At 40.5% G+C, this 19,373-nt stretch overlaps 1 protein-coding gene and 1 long non-coding RNA gene across 2 annotated transcripts in view; both read right to left on the reverse strand.

The window, feature by feature from the left end:
- LOC121393924 (DISP complex protein LRCH3-like) overlaps positions 1-19,373 on the reverse strand; it is a 73,430-nt gene that overhangs the window by 12,598 nt on the left and 41,459 nt on the right. The window contains exons 6-14 of the mRNA XM_041563773.1: positions 14,799-14,908; positions 13,232-13,325; positions 12,533-12,653; positions 12,308-12,447; positions 12,134-12,207; positions 11,907-11,993; positions 11,770-11,821; positions 9,776-9,922; positions 8,694-8,738 (exon numbers count right to left, since the gene is read on the reverse strand). Coding sequence (XP_041419707.1) covers positions 8,694-8,738; positions 9,776-9,922; positions 11,770-11,821; positions 11,907-11,993; positions 12,134-12,207; positions 12,308-12,447; positions 12,533-12,653; positions 13,232-13,325; positions 14,799-14,908 — 870 coding nt within the window. The remainder of the gene's footprint in view (positions 1-8,693; positions 8,739-9,775; positions 9,923-11,769; positions 11,822-11,906; positions 11,994-12,133; positions 12,208-12,307; positions 12,448-12,532; positions 12,654-13,231; positions 13,326-14,798; positions 14,909-19,373) is intronic.
- On the reverse strand, positions 2,698-4,775 carry LOC121393774. Its single transcript, XR_005961336.1, has 3 exons — positions 4,434-4,775; positions 3,040-3,121; positions 2,698-2,720 (listed from the first exon to the last, which is right to left on the reverse strand). It is a non-coding gene; the product is annotated as an uncharacterized LOC121393774 (long non-coding RNA).

Consider the following 19,373-nt stretch of genomic DNA (forward strand, 5'->3'; position numbering starts at 1 on the left):
CTCCAACTACCTCTCTCACCGCCCCCGTTTCAAATCGAGCGTTACCACAGAATTGGCCAGCCTTTGAAAGAAGGGGCATCTAGACCAAGACAGGTTATTTTTCGTGTCCTTAATTTTGCCGACAAGAGCAAAGTCATTGAGGCCTATCGGAAGACAAAGGATTTGCAATTTGATGGGCACAAGATTTCTCTTTTTCAGGACTACTCGGCGTCAGTTTCAGCGAAGAGGCGAGAATTCTCACCCATTTGTAAATCTCTCTATTCCTCTGGATATAAATTTTCTTTGTTGTACCCAGCGAAACTGAAAGTTTTCAACAAAACAGATGGCAAACCACAATTCTTTGAGGACCCAGACAAAGCATTGGAATACATCAACACCCACCATTCCACCCAAGATGGCTGATTACCTCCGGAGGTAATTCTATTCATCTTCGAGTTGGTTTCTAAGCTACTGTTGGCTTGGCGCCTTTCTCACCATGGCTATCCTAATTTTGATAGACGTTTTTCTGATCGGCTACATTTTGAGATCGGCATAATCCGACTCTGCTCATCTCTCAAAACATGGAGACTCTTTATATTAGTCAGTGACATTTCGACTTGAGCCCTCATTAAGGGCAACTAGGGGATATATGCTACTGGACTTGATATCTGCGGAACTGTCTGCCTTAGATTGCATAAAACCCAAGATTTTTCAGCTGAGTGTGATATTGGACTGGGGTATCTTTCTGCTGAACTCAACCCCGTGAGGACAAGCTGACCTTCAGATGTTGAGATGGTGACTTGAAATGTGCTCAGTTGTCTTACCTACTCTGTTTTAGGGGATACCCTAGGTGAAAGGCTTAACGTGTTAGCTCTGTTTAAAGGTTCTGAGATTCCTAGTTTCCCTTTTTCAGGTACCTATCTTATCTCTACTATAGTTTAAACAAATTAATCAGTTGTGTTTAACATGTTACTCCACGGTTCACGGGAACACAGTTCGGAATGTCTTCAATTATGGCTACGGGGTGGAATGAGTTATTCCTTGCCTTGTGCTCTTTCTCTGATTTAATTGTATTATTCTAGTACATAGCGGGACCGCGGGTGTGCTCTATCAGTGACAGCTAGTTACACTGTCGCTAAACTCTGAGTCATGTAAATATTTTTGTTATTGTATTTTTTATGTTATGTTTTGGAATTTGGAATTTAAAATCTATCTACACACAACATGTTTCCCCATATCCTTCCTAGGTCCCGGACCCTGGTCTGCTCGCTGGGACAGCCAGACCGGGCATTCTGTTGGAATCAATTTGTTTGTTTTCTTCTTGAAGGGTATAGGATAACTTAAAATGGCGGCTAGCAGTGATAATACGGATTATACTTCTGATAAAAACCTTGAAAGTATAAAAATTATTTCATGGAACGTTGGGGGACTAAATACACCTCTTAAAAGACGTAAGGTTCTCGATCATCTTAAAAGGGAGAAAGTACATATTGCACTTCTTCAGGAAACGCTTTGGCGTAGACAAGATACAATTTCCATGAAAGACAGGTGGATAGGTTCATTAACAGCTGCTTCCTATGCATCAAAGTCCAGAGGGGTAGCAATTGTAATAAATGCTTCTTTACATTGCAGGAGGGGAAAAACTTATAAAGATAAATTGGGCAGATACCTGATTATGGACTTGGATATTCAAGGAACGAACTATACCCTTGTAAACGTATACGCTCCAAATAATGATAATCAATCTTTCTTTGCAGAATTGCTTCAGCGATTGGACTCCTGGGGGGCTTCGAATGTAATTCTTGGTGGAGACATGAACACAGTGAATGACCCGTATATGGATAAATCAGGTACATCTCTCATTCACACATTGAGACGTATCAAACCACTCCACACTTTCTGTAACCATCTTTTATTAAAGGATGTCTACAGATATTTATACCCTGACACTAGAGACTACACCTTTTATTCTGCAGTCCATAACTCTCATTCGAGAATTGATTACTTTTTTCTCTCTATCCACCTCCTCGCATCACTAGAAGACACCAGTATAGGTAACATAGACATCTCAGATCATGCACCTATGAGAATGACACTGAAATTATTTAATCCACAGCCTTTTTCTTCTAATTGGAGATTTCCAGCATATCTATACCATAACGACGATTTTAGAACCTACATTAAACAACACTGGGCTAATTATATCGATGATAATTTGGTACACTGGGAGGAAAAAAATTTGCTGTGGGCTGCTGCCAAGCCAGTTCTACGGGGTCACATAAAAGCCTACCTCATTAAAAGGAAAAAATCGTTTGATGCAAGGTACAAATTACTACAAAATGAGCTCACCCATGCTTATAAATCCTTCAAACTTACTAATTCACTTACTGCAAAAAAAAAATACGCAGAAACGAAGGCTCTTTTTAACACTTTATTGACAGAGCAAATGCAACATAAATTAAGCCATACGGCAAACAGATTCTATCGCTGGGGAAACAGATCAGGTAAATTATTAGCTAATATAGTCAAGAGCCAACAAGGGTCTACTTTTATTCAGAAACTTAAAACACCCACTGGCTGGGCACGTGATACGTCTGACATTGCCACATTGATGACAGCACATTTCAAAACACTTTACCAAAGAGTTCCTGATTCTCCTGAGCCCGGTCTCAAATTTCTTCAGGAAGCCCATCTGAATAAACTTACGGTCCAGGATAGGGAAATCTTAGATGCACCTATAACTGAAGCAGAAGTCTCAATGACGGTCACAAAACTTAAAAACGGCAAATCCCCAGGTCCTGATGGATTGGGGGTGGAATTTTATAAATTATTGTTGCCAGAAACGACTCCTTTACTTACGTCTCTATACAATGGTGTATTACAAGGTACCCCATTATGGGACAAGGCGGCCGATGCCAGAATTATTTTGCTACATAAGGAAGGCAAAGACCCTACTGACCCATCTTCGTATCGACCAATATCATTATTAAATCAAGACCTCAAAATTATGACGAAAATTATGGCTACTAGGTTGCAAAACATTCTTCCCCGTATACTTACCTCTAATCAGATGGGCTTCCTTAGGGATAGGCATCCGGTTCGGGCTATCAGACAAGCTATCGCCACAATCTATCAGTGTAACCTAGAAAAAAGAAGACAGGGATTGCTCCTAAACTTAAATGCTGATAAGGCCTTTGATAGGATCTCCCATGCACACATTCGTAGGCTCTTAAAATTCCAACATTTTGGAATTCATATGCTTAACCTATTCAAAACCTTGTATGATGCTCCTCAGACTTTTGTAACAGTTAATGGCTACAATTCAGAATCATTCGACATTCAACGAGGGACTAGACAGGGCTGCCCTCTTTCGCCTCTACTATTCAACATTGCGTTGGACCCCCTTATAAAACATCTTCTTTTAAATGAAACATTTGCAGGCATACCACTTGGACATATTAGACATAAAATAACAGCCTTTGCGGATGATATTTTGCTGTTTATTCATCGCCCTCACACAGAACTGGCTACGATCCTAGATACCATACGGATATTCAGTACTTTTGCAGGCTTTCGGATCAATCTCAATAAGTCTGAAGCGTTAGAACTTGGTGGCCCGGGGACTACAACACTTGGGAATACCGAATTCCCTTTTAAGAGGGCACAATCCTACATAACATATCTGGGTATTAAACTGCCGAAAAAACATACAGAGCTTTACTCACTCAATATTAGACATACTATTGATAACATTCAACAAGATCTAAATAAATGGGACTCACTAAACCTAACCTTTTTGGGGAGAATTCATCTAATAAAAATGATTTTATTTCCTAAATTACTCTATCAACTACAAATGCTACCTTACAGCATAAAACCATCCGACTACAAAAGGCTACTTAAAATGTTGCGGACTTTTATCTGGAAACAGAAACGTCCGAGGATGAGTCTATTCAAATTGCAACAGACCAAAGCCTTGGGTGGGGTTAACTTTCCAAATATTCGGGAATATAATGAGGCAGCATTACTACGTTTCGCTGGGGACTGGATGTATAATAGGGACACATATGCCTCAACAGAGCTTGATCAGCTCCTGACAGGAGGTCTCTCCCTTAACTTTCTTTTGCACACTCCATTAAGGGATATTCCACAAGATATGCGTGAACACCCCTTATTTATAGACACTTATAGAACATGGCATTCAGTGAGGCGCTTGTTACTCCATTTATCTGTCCTGGCTCGATAATCCGACATTTCCGATGGGGAAAAATAATAACACTCTAGTGGAATGGCATCAGGCCCGGACTGATAATCTGTCTAAACGGGCAAATGCCCGTGGGGCCGCTCTGTTTTTTATTAAGTGGGCCGCTCCTGATCTTATTGTCGGGGACTTGTAACTTTCACTACTCTTAGAAACCCCACCAAGTTCCCTTCCCCCAGCCCTTAGTACTGACTTTGTGGAGCAGTGACACGGATCTTTCTGCAGCTGTGCTGTCTCCTGTGCGTCTCCTAACAATCGGCTCTCGGCTAGCAGGCTGCAGTACAAACAGCAGACATGATCAGTGGATTGCAGAGTGAGCACCACAGTGCACCGTATGCTGTTTGCAGCCTGTCAGCTGAGAGCCGATTGTTAGGAGAAGTACAGGAGACAGCACAGCTGCAGAAAGATGTTTTAGTGAGTTGTGCTAACATGAAATACAAAGGCCCCTGACTGTGTAATGTGGTGTTTGTCATTGGTCTGGATGTTGGTAATAGGGCAGTCTCTGGGCAGAAGGAATATGGGGGGGGTCAAGGAATGAAGTGGGGGGACTGACCTGCACATGAGAATTACAGGGATTTCAGCTGGAATGTATCATTTGTGTGTTATAGACTGGGCTGAGGATTATTAGTCTGCTTCCATGGCTGCCCTTTTCTGTTTCCTTATTCTACAACTGCCAGTTTACTGAGCTCTGTGTGTGTGTGTGTTTGGGGGGGGTCGCCTGACCCCTTCTCCCCCCCAGCTGTCTTGGGGTTGCTTGTCCTCCCGGGTCAGTCACTTGACAGTCACCTGTGCTGTCTAGAGTCACTTGAGATAGGGACAACTTCATTATAATTGATAAGAAGAAAATTACCGGCACTCAGGACTCCATGCAAGCGGGCCATGCCTTGCGTGTTTATTAAACGTAACATTTCAGGGGCGTACCCATTTGTTAGACTGACGAAGGGGTACGCCCCCTGAAACATTACGTTTAATAAACACGCAGTGCCTGGCCCGCTTGCATGGAGTCCTGACTGCCGGTAATTTTCTTTTTATCACGTATTGCTGAGGGTGCCAATTCCCCCTTTTTTACTGAGCACCGGACCAATTTTGGCATGAGAGGCCAGGGTGTGCTGTTGGGTTTTGTAATTGGGCAGAACTATAGGTTCCATGCAGGATGCTGCCACTTTGTGATTTGTCTAAGTTGGAAAACTGGGCAGCAAACTGGAAAATGAGGTTCAATGTTGATAAATGCAGGTTATGCACTTTGGCAACAATAATATAAACACAAGTTATACACTAAATGGCAGTGTGTTGGGAGTTTCCTTAAATGAGAAGGCTCTTGGGGGTTTTTGTAGATAACAAGTTGTCTAATTCTGGGCAGTGTCATTCTGTGGCTACTAAAGCAAATAAAGTTCTTGTATAAAAAAGGGCATTAACTCAAGGGATGAAACATAATTGTGTCTCTTTATAGGTCCCTGGTGAGGCCTCATCTGGAGTATGGGGGCAGTTTTAGACTCCAGTCCTTAAAGGAGAATTCAACCCATTTGCAAAAAACCCTTTACCCCCCACCCCACGTAGACCTCCCTCCCTCCTCCCCCAGGCTAACTGCCCCCCCGGGGGAAATGTCCCATACTTTATACTTACCCCTCGGTGCAGATTCTGGCAGCGGACTTCATGGCATCCATCTTTCGGGTCCTCTGTAAGTTGAGTGGGAAACCCGCATTTTAGGCCCATGTGCAGTTGGAGCCGTTTGCCGGTTTGGACAACTGCGCATGCGCCAAATTCAACGGAAATTGCCGAATCGCTAGAAGAAGACCTGGAAGATGGATGCCGTGAAGTCCACTGCCTGAATCTGTGCAGAGGGGTAAGTATAAAGTATTGGGCATTTCCCCGGGGGGCAATTAGCCTGGAGGGAGGGGGGTACGGGGTTTTATAAATGAGCTGGAGAGAGTGCAGAGACTAAGTGCAACTAAACTGGTTAGTGGGAGAGAAAAGTTAAATTATGAGGGGAGACTTACAAGGTTGGGGTTGTTTTCTCTGGAAAAAGGCGCTTGCGAGGGGACATGATTAGACTTTACAAGTACATTAGAGGACATTATAGACAAATAGCAGGGGACCTTTTTACCCATAAAGAGAATCACCGTACCAGAGGCCTCCCCTTCAGACTAGAGGAAAAGAAGTTTCATTTAAAGGAACAGAGTAGGGGGTTCATCACAGTCAGGACAGTGAGGTTGGGGAATGCACTGCCGGGTGATGTTGTGATGCTGATTCAGTTAATGACTATAAGAGGGACTTGGATGATTTCTTGGACAGACATAATACAAAGGCTATTGTAATACTAAGCTCTATAGTTAGTATAGATATGGGTATAGATCATTTATGTGAAAATAGGGAGGGGTGTGTGTATGGGGCTGGGTTTTCATTTGGAGGGGTTGGACGTGATGGACTTTGTCTTTTTTCAACCTGATCTAACTGTGTAACAGACCAAAAGGCAGGATGGTACTTCCCTAATTTGCAGATTCCCATTCTCCCCGTCCCCCCAACAATCAGTGCAGATGAATGCTGGATACAAATCCCCCTTAATTTCTTCTGCCTTATGGTGTTTGTTACTTTACTATGTTCAGTTCCCCAACATTCCCTTATCAAAACTGTTGCAAGGATTTGGCTGGCTTTCCTCTGTTTTCCCACTGTGACACCATTCACCCTTTTCTTCCCTTAAAAAGCCATTCTGATTTTTAACTATCAAAAAAATAGGACTGATATACACGGAATTGTTTTTGTGCCATCTTCCTATGAGTTCTGGGGTATTATACTCGGAAATGCCTTTGTGCCATCTGTTATGAGTTTTAGGGTACGTTATACATTATATGTGTGGATGAGTACAAAACCATTGTGTGTTTACATGTGGGCTGCTTTGATTTTTTTTTTTGATTTTTTTTGCCCGGGCTGCTTTTTACTCCCAGTCCGGCCCTGAATGGCATAACCGAAATCTGAAAATTGTTAGAGATATTGTCAATGACACTTTCACTGTATTGCCCAAAGACAAGCTTCTCCAGAAATTCCCATTCCTGGCGAATGACTATCTGCTACTGAACCAAATTGTCCACTAAGCCACGAAAGTGTTGAGGCGTCTTTCCACGACAGATAAAGATAACCCAGTAAATCTACTGTGGCCCAGATGTAACACAATCAGAACCATCTCCCAGATTTACCGCTTTATTAGGACTGCTCTGTCGACTGAAGCACAGGACAGATCTTTACTCAGATGGACTTCTGTGATCCCACAAACAGAGGCCTCCCAAATACTTCAGTATCATGCAAAAACAATGCAAGCAATTTCTGTTAGCAAGTATCAAGAAATGGCTTTACAGGTATTGCATGGCTCTTATCTTACTCCTCTTAGGCGGCATCACATGGGTACTCTAAATTCGGATAATTGTCTGAGATGTCATCAACCCCGGGCTGACCTTGTGCACTGTCTTTGGCTCTGCCCTATCATTCAGCAATTATGGGGAGAAGTTCAGATATACTGGAAGTCTCTGACTCAACGAGTAAACGTTTTTACGCTAACATGGGCAATTTTTGGGATACCTCCTCCACACCTGAAGCTTTCGCACTCTGAAAGGCAGCTGGCAGAAAGGTTAATGGCTGCAACCCGGAAAACCATATTGCACCATTGGCTTTCTCCATCTGCACCCCCCCTATCTCTGGTCAAACAAAAGCTACACCATATATTTCACATGGATTGGGTGGAATCCACTACAAACAAAGAACAATTTACTGATAAATTTTTTCGACATGGATGAGTTACATTCAATCACTCCCAATTCATACTAGACATTTAACGATATATGCATTTAGATACACTACGTGGTATGATACGGAACTATTACTGGATAATGCTAATGTCCAAGACACAGACCGGTATATTCAAGATCTCCTACGCTCTCAGGACCAACCGCCACGAACGCCCCCCAGGAGCCACCACATAAATCAGATATTAAGAACAAGGTATTCTTAATTGTTTTTCTTTTCCCTTTCAATGATATGTATGAGGAAAATGCTGTTGTGTATTGTACGTTTGAAATCTATTAATGATGGATTTGTCCGTCTTTTTTTTTTTCTTTTCGTAATTCCGAATTCCTTTGTGTTTGTTTTTTTGATTTTTTATAAAATTTCAATAAAGACATATTAAAAAAAAAACAAAAAAAAAACATGGCCATTACATTAAGTGCTTATCACCTATTAGCCTCTTAACCACCTTAATTTGCAAAACTAATAGCATAAAGGCAGTTACTCTTGCCTAGACACAATAAATTAAATTTGTAAATACAAAACAGAACCATTTACAGAAGTTAAAAGTGTATTTGTGTCGACCATTGCTAAGGTTGGGAAGTATTTAGAAGACCATGTAATTTTAAGATAAATGTCAAATTTTACGCCACTTGAATACATATTTGGGACTTAATCTCACCTGATTGTTGAGGATGCTCTTTCTCTCAGGGCTCAGGGATATACTCTGTATAAATAATTAACAAAAATGTTATCACAGTATCAAAGAATTGGTTAATATGCCATATTGCGGAAGAAGTACTAGTCAAGGTAGCTGGAAGGAAAGGGTCAGTGGGTAATATCTTTATCATTATTACTACTAACACATGTATAAAATGCAACAATATTATGTAGTTCAGTACCACAGAACACTCTTGATGTTACTATGTAAAAGGATACACCATCTGGGTGTGTGCAAGATAAGGAGTCAGCAAAGTAATAGCTGTAGAACTTTGCCTTTTAAAGGGATATAGTATAGTATATACAAAAAGGGGGGTTGTGGGAGCACTCAAAAGGCTAAGTTAAAGTATATTTAAGTACAATGGAAGGGCTACTTTTTAATGCACATTCCCTGGTCCCCTGTCTCATAAGCAATTCTGTATAAATGCAAGTGCATGTGTTTCCAAAGTTATGATCATAAAGTTGATAAGCCACCATTACACGGCAAGCTAAACCCCATACGGTGGTCCCTAACTCATAATATAAAAAATCTTTTACTTCTCTGCATAGTAGCATTACTTGTAATCAGTGTCTTGTTGAACCTTGATTTCAGTCTGTGAAGTATAGTATATTTAAGTATGGATATGTTAAATGAGGGTAATTATTTTTATAATTCTTATTTTAGTAATTTTGTAATATTTTAATACCATGTAGGCAAAAGAGATAAATGGCCAGAGCGAGACTACCAGCTCTATAACTCCTCACCCTGCTAAGGGTGGTGGCAGACGGGGAGATTAGTCACCCAGCGACTAATCTCCTTTACTGAGAGTGACTAATCTCCCAGAATTGCCATCTCTTTGGCAAGAATATGAATCTCCGGTGGGATCGATTTGGATTTCCGAAGTCGACCTAAGCTGCCTCAGGCTGGGCGACTAATCTCCCATCTACCACCACCCTTCTAAAACTAAGCCTTGTGCAGTGTTAGACTCCCAAAGACAAAAATAACTATTTTCATTTAATGGTTTAGATTTCCTTTCAAATTTAGGGATTATAAGGGAAACCTACTTTTAAGGAGCCAAGCAAAGAATCAGTCTGTGATAACCCCCTTCTTATTCTCTCTTCTTCATATCGCTGAGCTGCTATTTGTGCCTCTCTCCTAGTGCTTTCTAGCAAAACTCTCTTGCGTTGTAGATCTGTGTCTGCTTGTGTTACCTGTAACAAGCCAAAGAGTTAAACTTTTAATTGGTATCAGAACAGAACTAATGGCTGCCACTTGGGTTTTCTGTTTGTAGTTGTTTTTGGTGAAGGAAAATAAGTTTGCTTGCTTTTCCCAGTGACATTATTACAGATTGAGTTTTTTTCTGTTAAAGTAGAACTAAAGCCTAACTAAAGAAATAGGGTAGAAATGTTGAACATTATGTTTTGGGCTTCTATACCAGCCCAAGGCAACCACAGCCCTTAAGCTGTAAAGATATGTGCAGCTGAAGATGCCCCAGTAGCTCCCAGTCTTCTTTTCTGCTGAGAAATGTCACAATATAAGGCTGATTAGTACTTAATACTAATACTTGATACAGACTACTACACAGTAGCTCAGAGACCAGGTATAGATGCGGGTTATGGATCTTAAAGGGATACTGTCATGGAAAAACATGTTTTTTTCCAAAACACATCATTTAATAGTGCTGCTCCAACATTTTGTCAGTTTCCCAGCTGCCCCAGTCTTGTGCCTGTACTTAAGAATGGAAATACTTTCTGGCAAGCTGTTATTTCTCCTACTTAATGTAAATGAATCAGTCTCGGTGGGACTTAGCTTTTACTATTTAGTGCTGTTCTTAGATCTTCCATGGAGCTTTTATCTTATGTTAGGGAGTTGCTATCTCGTTACCTTCCCATTGTTCTGTTGTTAGGCTGCTGGGGTGATATCACTTCAACTTGCAGTACAGCAGTAAAGAGTGATTGAGAGCACAAGTCCCATGACTAGAGGTAGCTGGGAAATTGACAATATGTCTAGTCCCATGTCAGATTTCAAAATTGAATATAAAAAAATCTGTTTGCTCTTTTGAGAAATGGATATCAGTGCAGAAATCGGTTTGCTCTTTTAAAAAATGGATTTCAGTGCAGAATTCTGCTGGAGCAGCACTATTAACTGATGTGTTTTGAAAAAAACATGTTTTCCCATGACAGTATCCCTTTAAATGTGGCAAACTCTACACTTTTGAACATTTTTTTTTTTAAACTTTTTAACACTATTTTTGCCCCAGCCCACATTTGATGATGTCACTGGTTTGCAGCAATAGCTGCTGGTAGCATATTGGGTTGTGAATAGGGCAGTTGCGGGTCAGGCCATCAATCAAAGCAGGGGAAAATTTAGGTCGCAAGTCTGGGTTTTAAAAACATGGACCTGTGCAGGACTCCACCTTATGCAATACTAAAATGGAGAACTACGTAATAATTGTTACAAAAACTAAAAGGAATAAGTGGGAAATTCATTTAAACATTATATTTTTAAAAACGACTTTCTGTTATTACAAAGCTGTACTGATTGAATCAGACCTCTCTGTCTACCGAAGCAATAAAGTAGTATTAAGGGCATCTTCTCTTTCAATTAAGTTTATTTTTAAAAACAACCCAAAGCAAGATTGCACATTTAAGATAAATAATGTAGAGACTTTGCAGCAGTGTGATGAATTAGTAATGGCAACCTCCCTTCTATAAATGAGATAGTGGTATTTGTGTGGCTATTTTGTCCATTGAAGTTTACAACAAATGTAAATCATGCTTTTTCATATCTTTGTACAGGTGGAATATTACTGAAGGTTCCTAAATAGACAACCGTTTTGGAGCTGCAATGCAATGAATGAACCCCAACATTAAATTTTCTGTTCCATATTGCCCAGCTGTCCAAAATATTCTGAAATAAGCACAACATGTCTAGAATATATCTAAGGGACCAAATAGCGAAAAGATACAAGTCTACCTTTGGCAACAACAGCATCAATATAAATGAAATGCAGTCCAAATAACGGTTTACTTTTTATGAACACAGATACAGTACTTACTTGGCTGGAGTTGGGTGTTGTGGAAAGCAAGTGACTAGCATCCAGAGGTTGCCTGAAAAAGAATAAATATACAGTTATAACAGTGTCTTTACAGTATGAATTGACTAGTAACAAAAGAGCTAAATCTATATGGACACCTTTCATTTTGCATTCGTGGTGACAGTTGCCTTTCTTTGTGGTGCAAAATGCTTAAGGATTCTGGTCTTCTTAGATCTTCTCTTTCTCTGTCAAAGAAGACAACATTTTAACACTTTGGTAGAAGTCATGTAGGTTATTCAATGCCTGACATGGCAAACTCCCTGAAGAAGCCGAAGTCCTTTAATTATTTGATAATAGTGGATATAGATTAATAGATGCCACTAACCTGGTTCGATGTAAAATGATCTTTCCATCAGCTGTTCTCATATCTTTCACTGATGATTTTTTCACAGGAGATCCCTATAAAAAGCATAACATGTCAAAATTAACCTATTCCAGCATGGAAAAATACAATAAATTGCAATGTGACAAACAGAATTGCATTCACAAATAATCTCACCTCATTGGAAATTCGTCTCTCCTCTATGTAAGAGATAAATTGTGAGCTCAGACTATTTCCTCTGGATAGCCTATTGTCCTCCTCCTCCTCTTCTGCAGCAGAGCTATCTATATAATCTATTTGATCTAAATCATGTTCCACTATTTAAAGAGAAAATACAGTTACCATACTGGTTTGCAACTAACCAGCCTCTCTTATAACTTTACACTGTTAGATAGGCCTTACCACCACCGTTGGGAATAACAGAGTTGCTCCTACTCTCTTGCAGATGATGTTCTCTCCGAAGTCGCTGCTCTCTGCCTGCATCGCTGTTTCTTACAGTTAGTTCTGAGAACTCATCAGTTGGCTTTATGAAAAATAAGATTGAAATAAAAAAATAAACACCTCAGATTTGAACGAGATATCTATCTTAAAAAAATGTATGTTTGTGTGTGCTCAAACTATATATGGTTGGGTGGTCGTGTCCTACACCTAGAGGGATGGAGTTAACACATAGGTGATACTTTCCGACAAAAGCTCCCTTGTAGTTTAGCGTAAGGGTTCAGATTCAGTTCAACTGAACAGTAATGACTGGCATATTGTGTGTTTTAAAATTCACAAAATCACCACATCTTACAGCAATATGGGAGTAAGGGATCCATTATAGGGAAACCCATTACTCAGAAAGCTGCTAAGTAGGGGATGATCATCTCCTATTGAGTCCATTTTAAGCAAATAAACCAATACAAATTATTTCATTCTTCTCTGTACTAACAATACTTTGTACTTGACGTTTAAATGTATTTTAGCAGACTTAAGGCATGGAAATTATTGAAAGATCCCTTATTCGTCAACCACCTGTAATTTTCTGGTGGTTACACCTATTACACATATTAGAGCTACAGTTTTTTTTTTGTTTTGTTTTTTTTTAAACAAAGTTTTTACCTCATTGCCAGACCACCTCTTGTCGCCACTATCCACACTGTTAAAACCAGAGTCCAGAGCACCATACCGGCGTCCAGTATAGACATCATCACGGCTGTAATGAGAAGGACACCTACTTTATGATCTATTTGTGCATGAAAACCATGGGCAAATATCACAATACCTTCACTGTTGCAAGTGATTTGTTTACAGGTAAATGGTCTTTGGGATTTAAAAAGAAAGGAAAAAACTAGTTCCTATTACAACTAACTTTTGTTGTAAGTAATTGAATGATGGCAGAAGCAGTCTATTATACAAGAGGAAAATTGTTAAGGGAATGCTAACAATCTGATTCCAAAAACAGTTATGCCTTTTAGATTACCCACTGTGAAACTGCATGACTAAACTGTTTGCAGTCAAGAGAGCATACTAATAAACCAATTTATATTTCATAAAAAGGTGCGAATACCCCAGAAAGTTATATATAATTCTGGAAAGTACACATTTTCTGGAATACAAAATGGATAAATATTTCTTTCTACTACAAACTACCAAAAGGCAGCAACTAATCTCCCATTATCATTAGGCACCAAGATAAACTATGAATGCCAGGGGTGTACTGAACAGTTTCATGCCCAATGTGCATAGGTTTACTAAAGTATATGGCATTTAGGGGATTATTTACTAAACCTCAAATTCTCTTAGGTAATCTTACCTAAAAAAGCAGCAATGCTAATAATCTAGTAACCAATACAAACCAAATGTGTATGCTTTGAAACAGGTTGCAAATAAATTATACCTGCTGAATGGCTCAGTGGGTTATAGACCTTGTGCAAACTTGATATTTGCATTGCTCCATGAAAAGAAGCAGGAATGACATAAAAGTTCTACAAAGAAAGAAAATCTCTCTACATTGGAGTTAAAAGTGCTCTGCTTACGCTCTTTTCTATTGAGTGATGCAGCAGCCACTATGCAACTATGCTGCAGTGACAACTGGAAAACCACAGCCAGGCCAAATAAAACTTACTTTGAATATTTTCAGGATTAGCCGATGGCTGGTTGCCTGGAGACATCATCACACTACCTTTGTAAAATATTTTAGTCTATGTAGCTTCAGAGGGCAACAAATGATGAATCAATAGCGTGTAAAACAAAATCAAAATAAGAACGTAATATCAGTACTTAAGAACATAAACTATAACGCAACATATGCAGCAGTGATGTAAGTCTGTAGCCTGGCCCTGGGCAGCACTTGACTATTAGAACATATTAGGGATGCACCGAATCCAATATTTTGGATTTGGCCGAACTCCCAAATCCTTCGCGAAAGATTCGGCCGAATACCGAACTGAATCCTAATTTGCATATGCAAATTAGGGGTGGGAAGGGGAAATCATTTTTTACTTCCTTGTTTTGTGAGAAAAAGTCACGCGATTTCCTTCCCCGTCCATAATTTGCATATGCAAATTAGGATTCGGATTGGCCAGGCAGAAGGATTCGGCCGAATCCTGCTGAAAAAGGCCGAATCCTGAACCGAATCCTGCATTCGGTGCATCCCTAGAACATATGAATCAACGTAATATCTTACCAAGTGCTAAAACCAAGTGTTCTCCGGTCATAATCAGGAATATCGGGGGCATTCTTGCAGGCTTCAATGTTCAAGTATTTGAATATATGGATTTTACCTTTGGTACATATCTGTTTAAATGTAAAAAAAAAAGTAATGTAACCATCATATGTCACAAACTAAATAAGCTAATCATAGCAAGCTTTCAAAACATTGTAAATGGATGTGGACAGTGAAGAGCAGTATAATGTTTACCTTTGTTAGCAACTAAAAAAAACAAGACAACGTGAAATTAAATCTATACCCTTTACTGGATAAATGAATACATTAATCTGATGAATGGACTTGAGAACTGGTGAAGCTTGAAGTTAAAAATCTATTCAGTCAGGAAATAAAAGCCATTGATTTATAACCACAGTATTAATTACTAACAACTGCATGGAAAAAATCTATGTTTTTTTGGGTTTTTTTTAACCGTTTTACTCCTATCTTGACTCTGCAGAGCACAGGCTCCTTACTGGATTAAACCATTGCTTCAAAAGATGTACAATGTACTAGCGGAAAAAAACAGTGCATACTGGAAGGTGTTACCTGGAGATTCAAAGTTTAACAAAAAAAATTTAAGCGTTGATATTGAACTGTGAAATTGTAAAAGAAACTTCAAAAGATGTACAATGTACTAGCGGAAAAAAACAGTGCATACTGGAAGGTGTTACCTGGAGATTCAAAGTTTAACAAAAAAAATTTAAGCGTTGATATTGAACTGTGAAATTGTAAAAGAGGGCATATGAAATGTAATGCTTATATAATGTCAGACCACTTTTTGGTTAATATTTGATACTAGACTAAGCTCACAGCACATAGGACAGGCAAAGACAGGTGAAAGGTGCAGTACATTCCCTTGTTCAACACAAGAATAGGGTTTGTGCTCAACATAATTTTTGCCTATTGTTAAAAAAAAAACAATAAAAAAACAAACAAACCTATGATTTTTTAGCTTAGCAAGGCAAACAGGAAAATATACTCCGTGTTTGGCTCTTGTGACATAGATACCGTATATACTCGCGTATAAGCCGGGTTTTTCAGCTCCCAAAATAAGCTGAAAAATGCTGCCTCGGCTTATACGCGGGTCAGTTAAAAAAAATTACCTCTTCCGTGCTGATGGCTGCGCCTGCGCCTTCCCTCTCTTGCTGACTGCTGCCTGGCTGCCGCCCCTGACTCCCAGGCTAGGGAGTGTGTGTGCCCGCGGTGCGCGCTCCCTGCAAGGCGTGCTGCTGCTAGTGGTGTCAGAGGAGGAGAGAGTCAGGGAGGGCGCCATAGAGAGAGAGAGAGGTCTGAGCCCGGCTGTGTGCGGCTGGGAGAGTCCGTGGGGATGAGCCAGACAGCGGGCGGCAGAGCTGAGGGACAACAGAGGAGAGAGTGAGGCAAGACCGGCAGCAGCAGCTTAGAAGGCGCAGGACAGGGCAGAGTGGGACACACGGACAGACGCTACCACTGACTGCGGGGGGAGCGCCTCGCACTTCTGCAGCCTGACATGTATGTGATCATCATAAACAGCATGGACTGTCTGTAGGCTGCATATAGTCTGCCCCCCCCTCTCTTTTGTGTCTGTGTGTGATTCCTACTGTGGTCTTTTGTCTGTCACCCTCTTTGTGTTTGTGTGGGCTCACTGTGACCTACTCTGTGTGTGTGTGACATTCTGTGTGTGAGACATTCTGTCATCTGATCTGTGCAAAATAGCCCCTTTTGTCCTTATTCTAATAATATCACTTTGTACTATACAGAACAGGGAGTGACACAACAAAGTGTGATGTGTTTGAATGTTACTGTTGTCACTCGTCAGTCACAATATTTCCCAGGGAACATGAGATCCATGCAGCTGCCAGATACTATCAGTGTAACTGTTACTCATGTACTCTCTAAATGTGTAAGTAGGCATGGTGTGTGGAGGCGTGACATGATTATTGAAACTTACCAGTAGCTGCTGCATTTCTCACCCTAGGCTTATACGCGAGTCAATAAGTTTTCCCAGTTTTTGTAGGTAAAATTAGGTACCTCAGCTTATACACGGGTCGGCTTATACACGAGTATATACGGTAATTAGATAACCAGTGCACAGGTAATTCCTCTGCACAAAATGGACTTTTGTTTATCTTCAAGCCAAAATAGTCAAAACAAATAGCTAAGAGAATGGGGCTGTTAATACAGACTTCATAATTTATTGTTCTCTCTCTCTCGCTCTTAAAGGACATGTCAACTCCTACAACAAAAATCTTATAAGCGATATGCCTTGTTACATGTTTTACATACCTAGTATTGCAGCCCTTGGAAAGTGATCCGTTTAGCAGCTCTGTTGATTTTGGCTGCCTGCTGCTGTCCTGCACTATCTGCCTCTCTCCCCCCTCCCTTCGGAATGCAAGCTGTAGTCTGGCGAGACGCACATGCGCACTTGTCTAAACTAATCTAGCACATGCGCAGTTTAGTTGAATCGGCCTCGGCAAAGCCATCCAGCCGCATCATGAGTGACCTCTGTGTCTTCATTCCGCCAATCAAAAAATAGCATTGGCGGTTGCTAGTGACTGTATTCTGCCAAGCTTTAGCTCTCTGCTCCCCCCGCTTCTAGCACATACAGTGGTGTGAAAAACTATTTGCCCCCTTCCTGATTTCTTATTCTTTTGCATGTTTGTCACACAAAATGTTTCTGATCATCAAACACATTTAACTATTAGTCAAAGATAACACAAGTAAACACAAAATGCAGTTTTTAAATGAGGGTTTTTATTATTTAGGGAGAAAAGAAATCCAAACCTGTGTGAAAAAGTAATTGCCCCCTGAACCTAATAACTGGTTGGGCCACCCTTAGCAGCAATAACTGCAATCAAGCGTTTGCGATAACTTGCAACAAGTCTTTTACAGCGCTCTGGAGGAATTTTGGCCCACTCATCTTTGCAGAATTGTTGTAATTCAGCTTTATTTGAGGGTTTTCTAGCATGAACCGCCTTTTTAAGGTCATGCCACAACATATCAGTAGGATTCAGGTCAGGACTTTGACTAGGCCACTCCAAAGTCTTCATTTTGTTTTTCTTCAGCCATTCAGAGGTGGATTTGCTGGTGTGTTTTGGGTCATTGTCCTGCTGCAGCACCCAAGATCGCTTCAGCTTGAGTTGACGAACAGATGGCCGGACATTCTCCTTCAGGATTTTTTGGTAGACAGTAGAATTCATGGTTCCATCTATCACAGCAAGTCTTCCAGGTCCTGAAGCAGCAAAACAACCCCAGACCATCACACTACCACCACCATATTTTACTGTTGGTATGATGTTCTTTTTCTGAAATGCTGTGTTACTTTTACGCCAGATGTAACGGGACGCGCACCTTCCAAAAAGTTCAACTTTTGTCTTGTCGGTCCACAAGGTATTTTCCCAAAAGTCTTGGCAATCATTGAGATGTTTTTTTAGCAAAATTGAGACGAGCCTTAATGTTCTTTTTGCTTAAAAGTGGTTTGCGCCTTAGAAATCTGCCATGCAGGCCGTTTTTGCCCAGTCTCTTTCTTATGGTGGAGTCGTGAACACTGACCTTAATTGAGGCAAGTGAGGCCTGCAGTTCTTTAGATGTTGTCCTGGGGTCTTTTGTGGCCTCTCGGATGAGTTGTCTCTGCGCTCTTGGGGTAATTTTGGTCGGCCGGCCACTCCTGGGAAGGTTCACCACTGTTCCATGTTTTTGCCATTTGTGGATAATGGCTCTCACTGTGGTTCGCTGGAGTCCCAAAGCTTTAGAAATGGCTTTATAACCTTTGAAATTGAACTCAGGTGTGATAAACCACAGTTAAGTTATTTTTTAACAAGGGGGGCAATCACTTTTTCACACAGGCCCATGTAGATTTGGAGTTTTTTTTCTCCCTTAATAACGTAAACCTTCATTTAAAAACTGCATTTTGTGTTCAATTATGTTATCTTTGACTAATAGTTAACGGTTTTTGATGAGCAGAAACATTTAAGTGTGACAAACATGCAAAAGAATAAGAAATCAGGAAGGGGGCAAATAGTTTTTCACACCACTGTATTTCTTCGTGCTGACTGCAGGGAGCAGAGCAAGAGAGCGGAGACATTAACTATTACACTGCCAACCAGGATAACTACTGTATGTAAGTTATTAGCAAGTTAGCAAGTCAGAAGGAGTCAGAGTATTGGCACATGCGCATTGCTAATAGAAAGAGCGCAAGCATGAAAAAATGGCCACTGGGTTAATGAAGGCGCTGGGAGGCAAACAATGCATCGGTGCAGGGAAGGTAGAGCGTTTTTCCAAGTAAAAATAATGCAGTTCGATTGGGGCTTAAGTAGGCTACACAGGCTTGGTAAAAGTCAAAACCGGCTTGACATTTCCTTTAAATGAGTTGCATTTTCCTTTAAAAAAAGTTGCGCTAGCGAAGGCTAATTTGCATACGGCGCGAAATTCAAATTTCAATGGAGGAACACGTATCTGCACTACAAATGCCTAGAAAACCTTCAAATCAGGCAATAAAAATGTTATTTTGCCCTACACATGTGCCCACTGTCTAGGTAAGTTGCCATGAGTCAGGAAATGTAGGGGGGAGGA

Source organism: Xenopus laevis, chromosome 5L (genome assembly GCF_017654675.1).
Source record: "Xenopus laevis strain J_2021 chromosome 5L, Xenopus_laevis_v10.1, whole genome shotgun sequence".
In the NCBI taxonomy this organism is placed as follows: Eukaryota; Metazoa; Chordata; class Amphibia; order Anura; family Pipidae; genus Xenopus; species Xenopus laevis.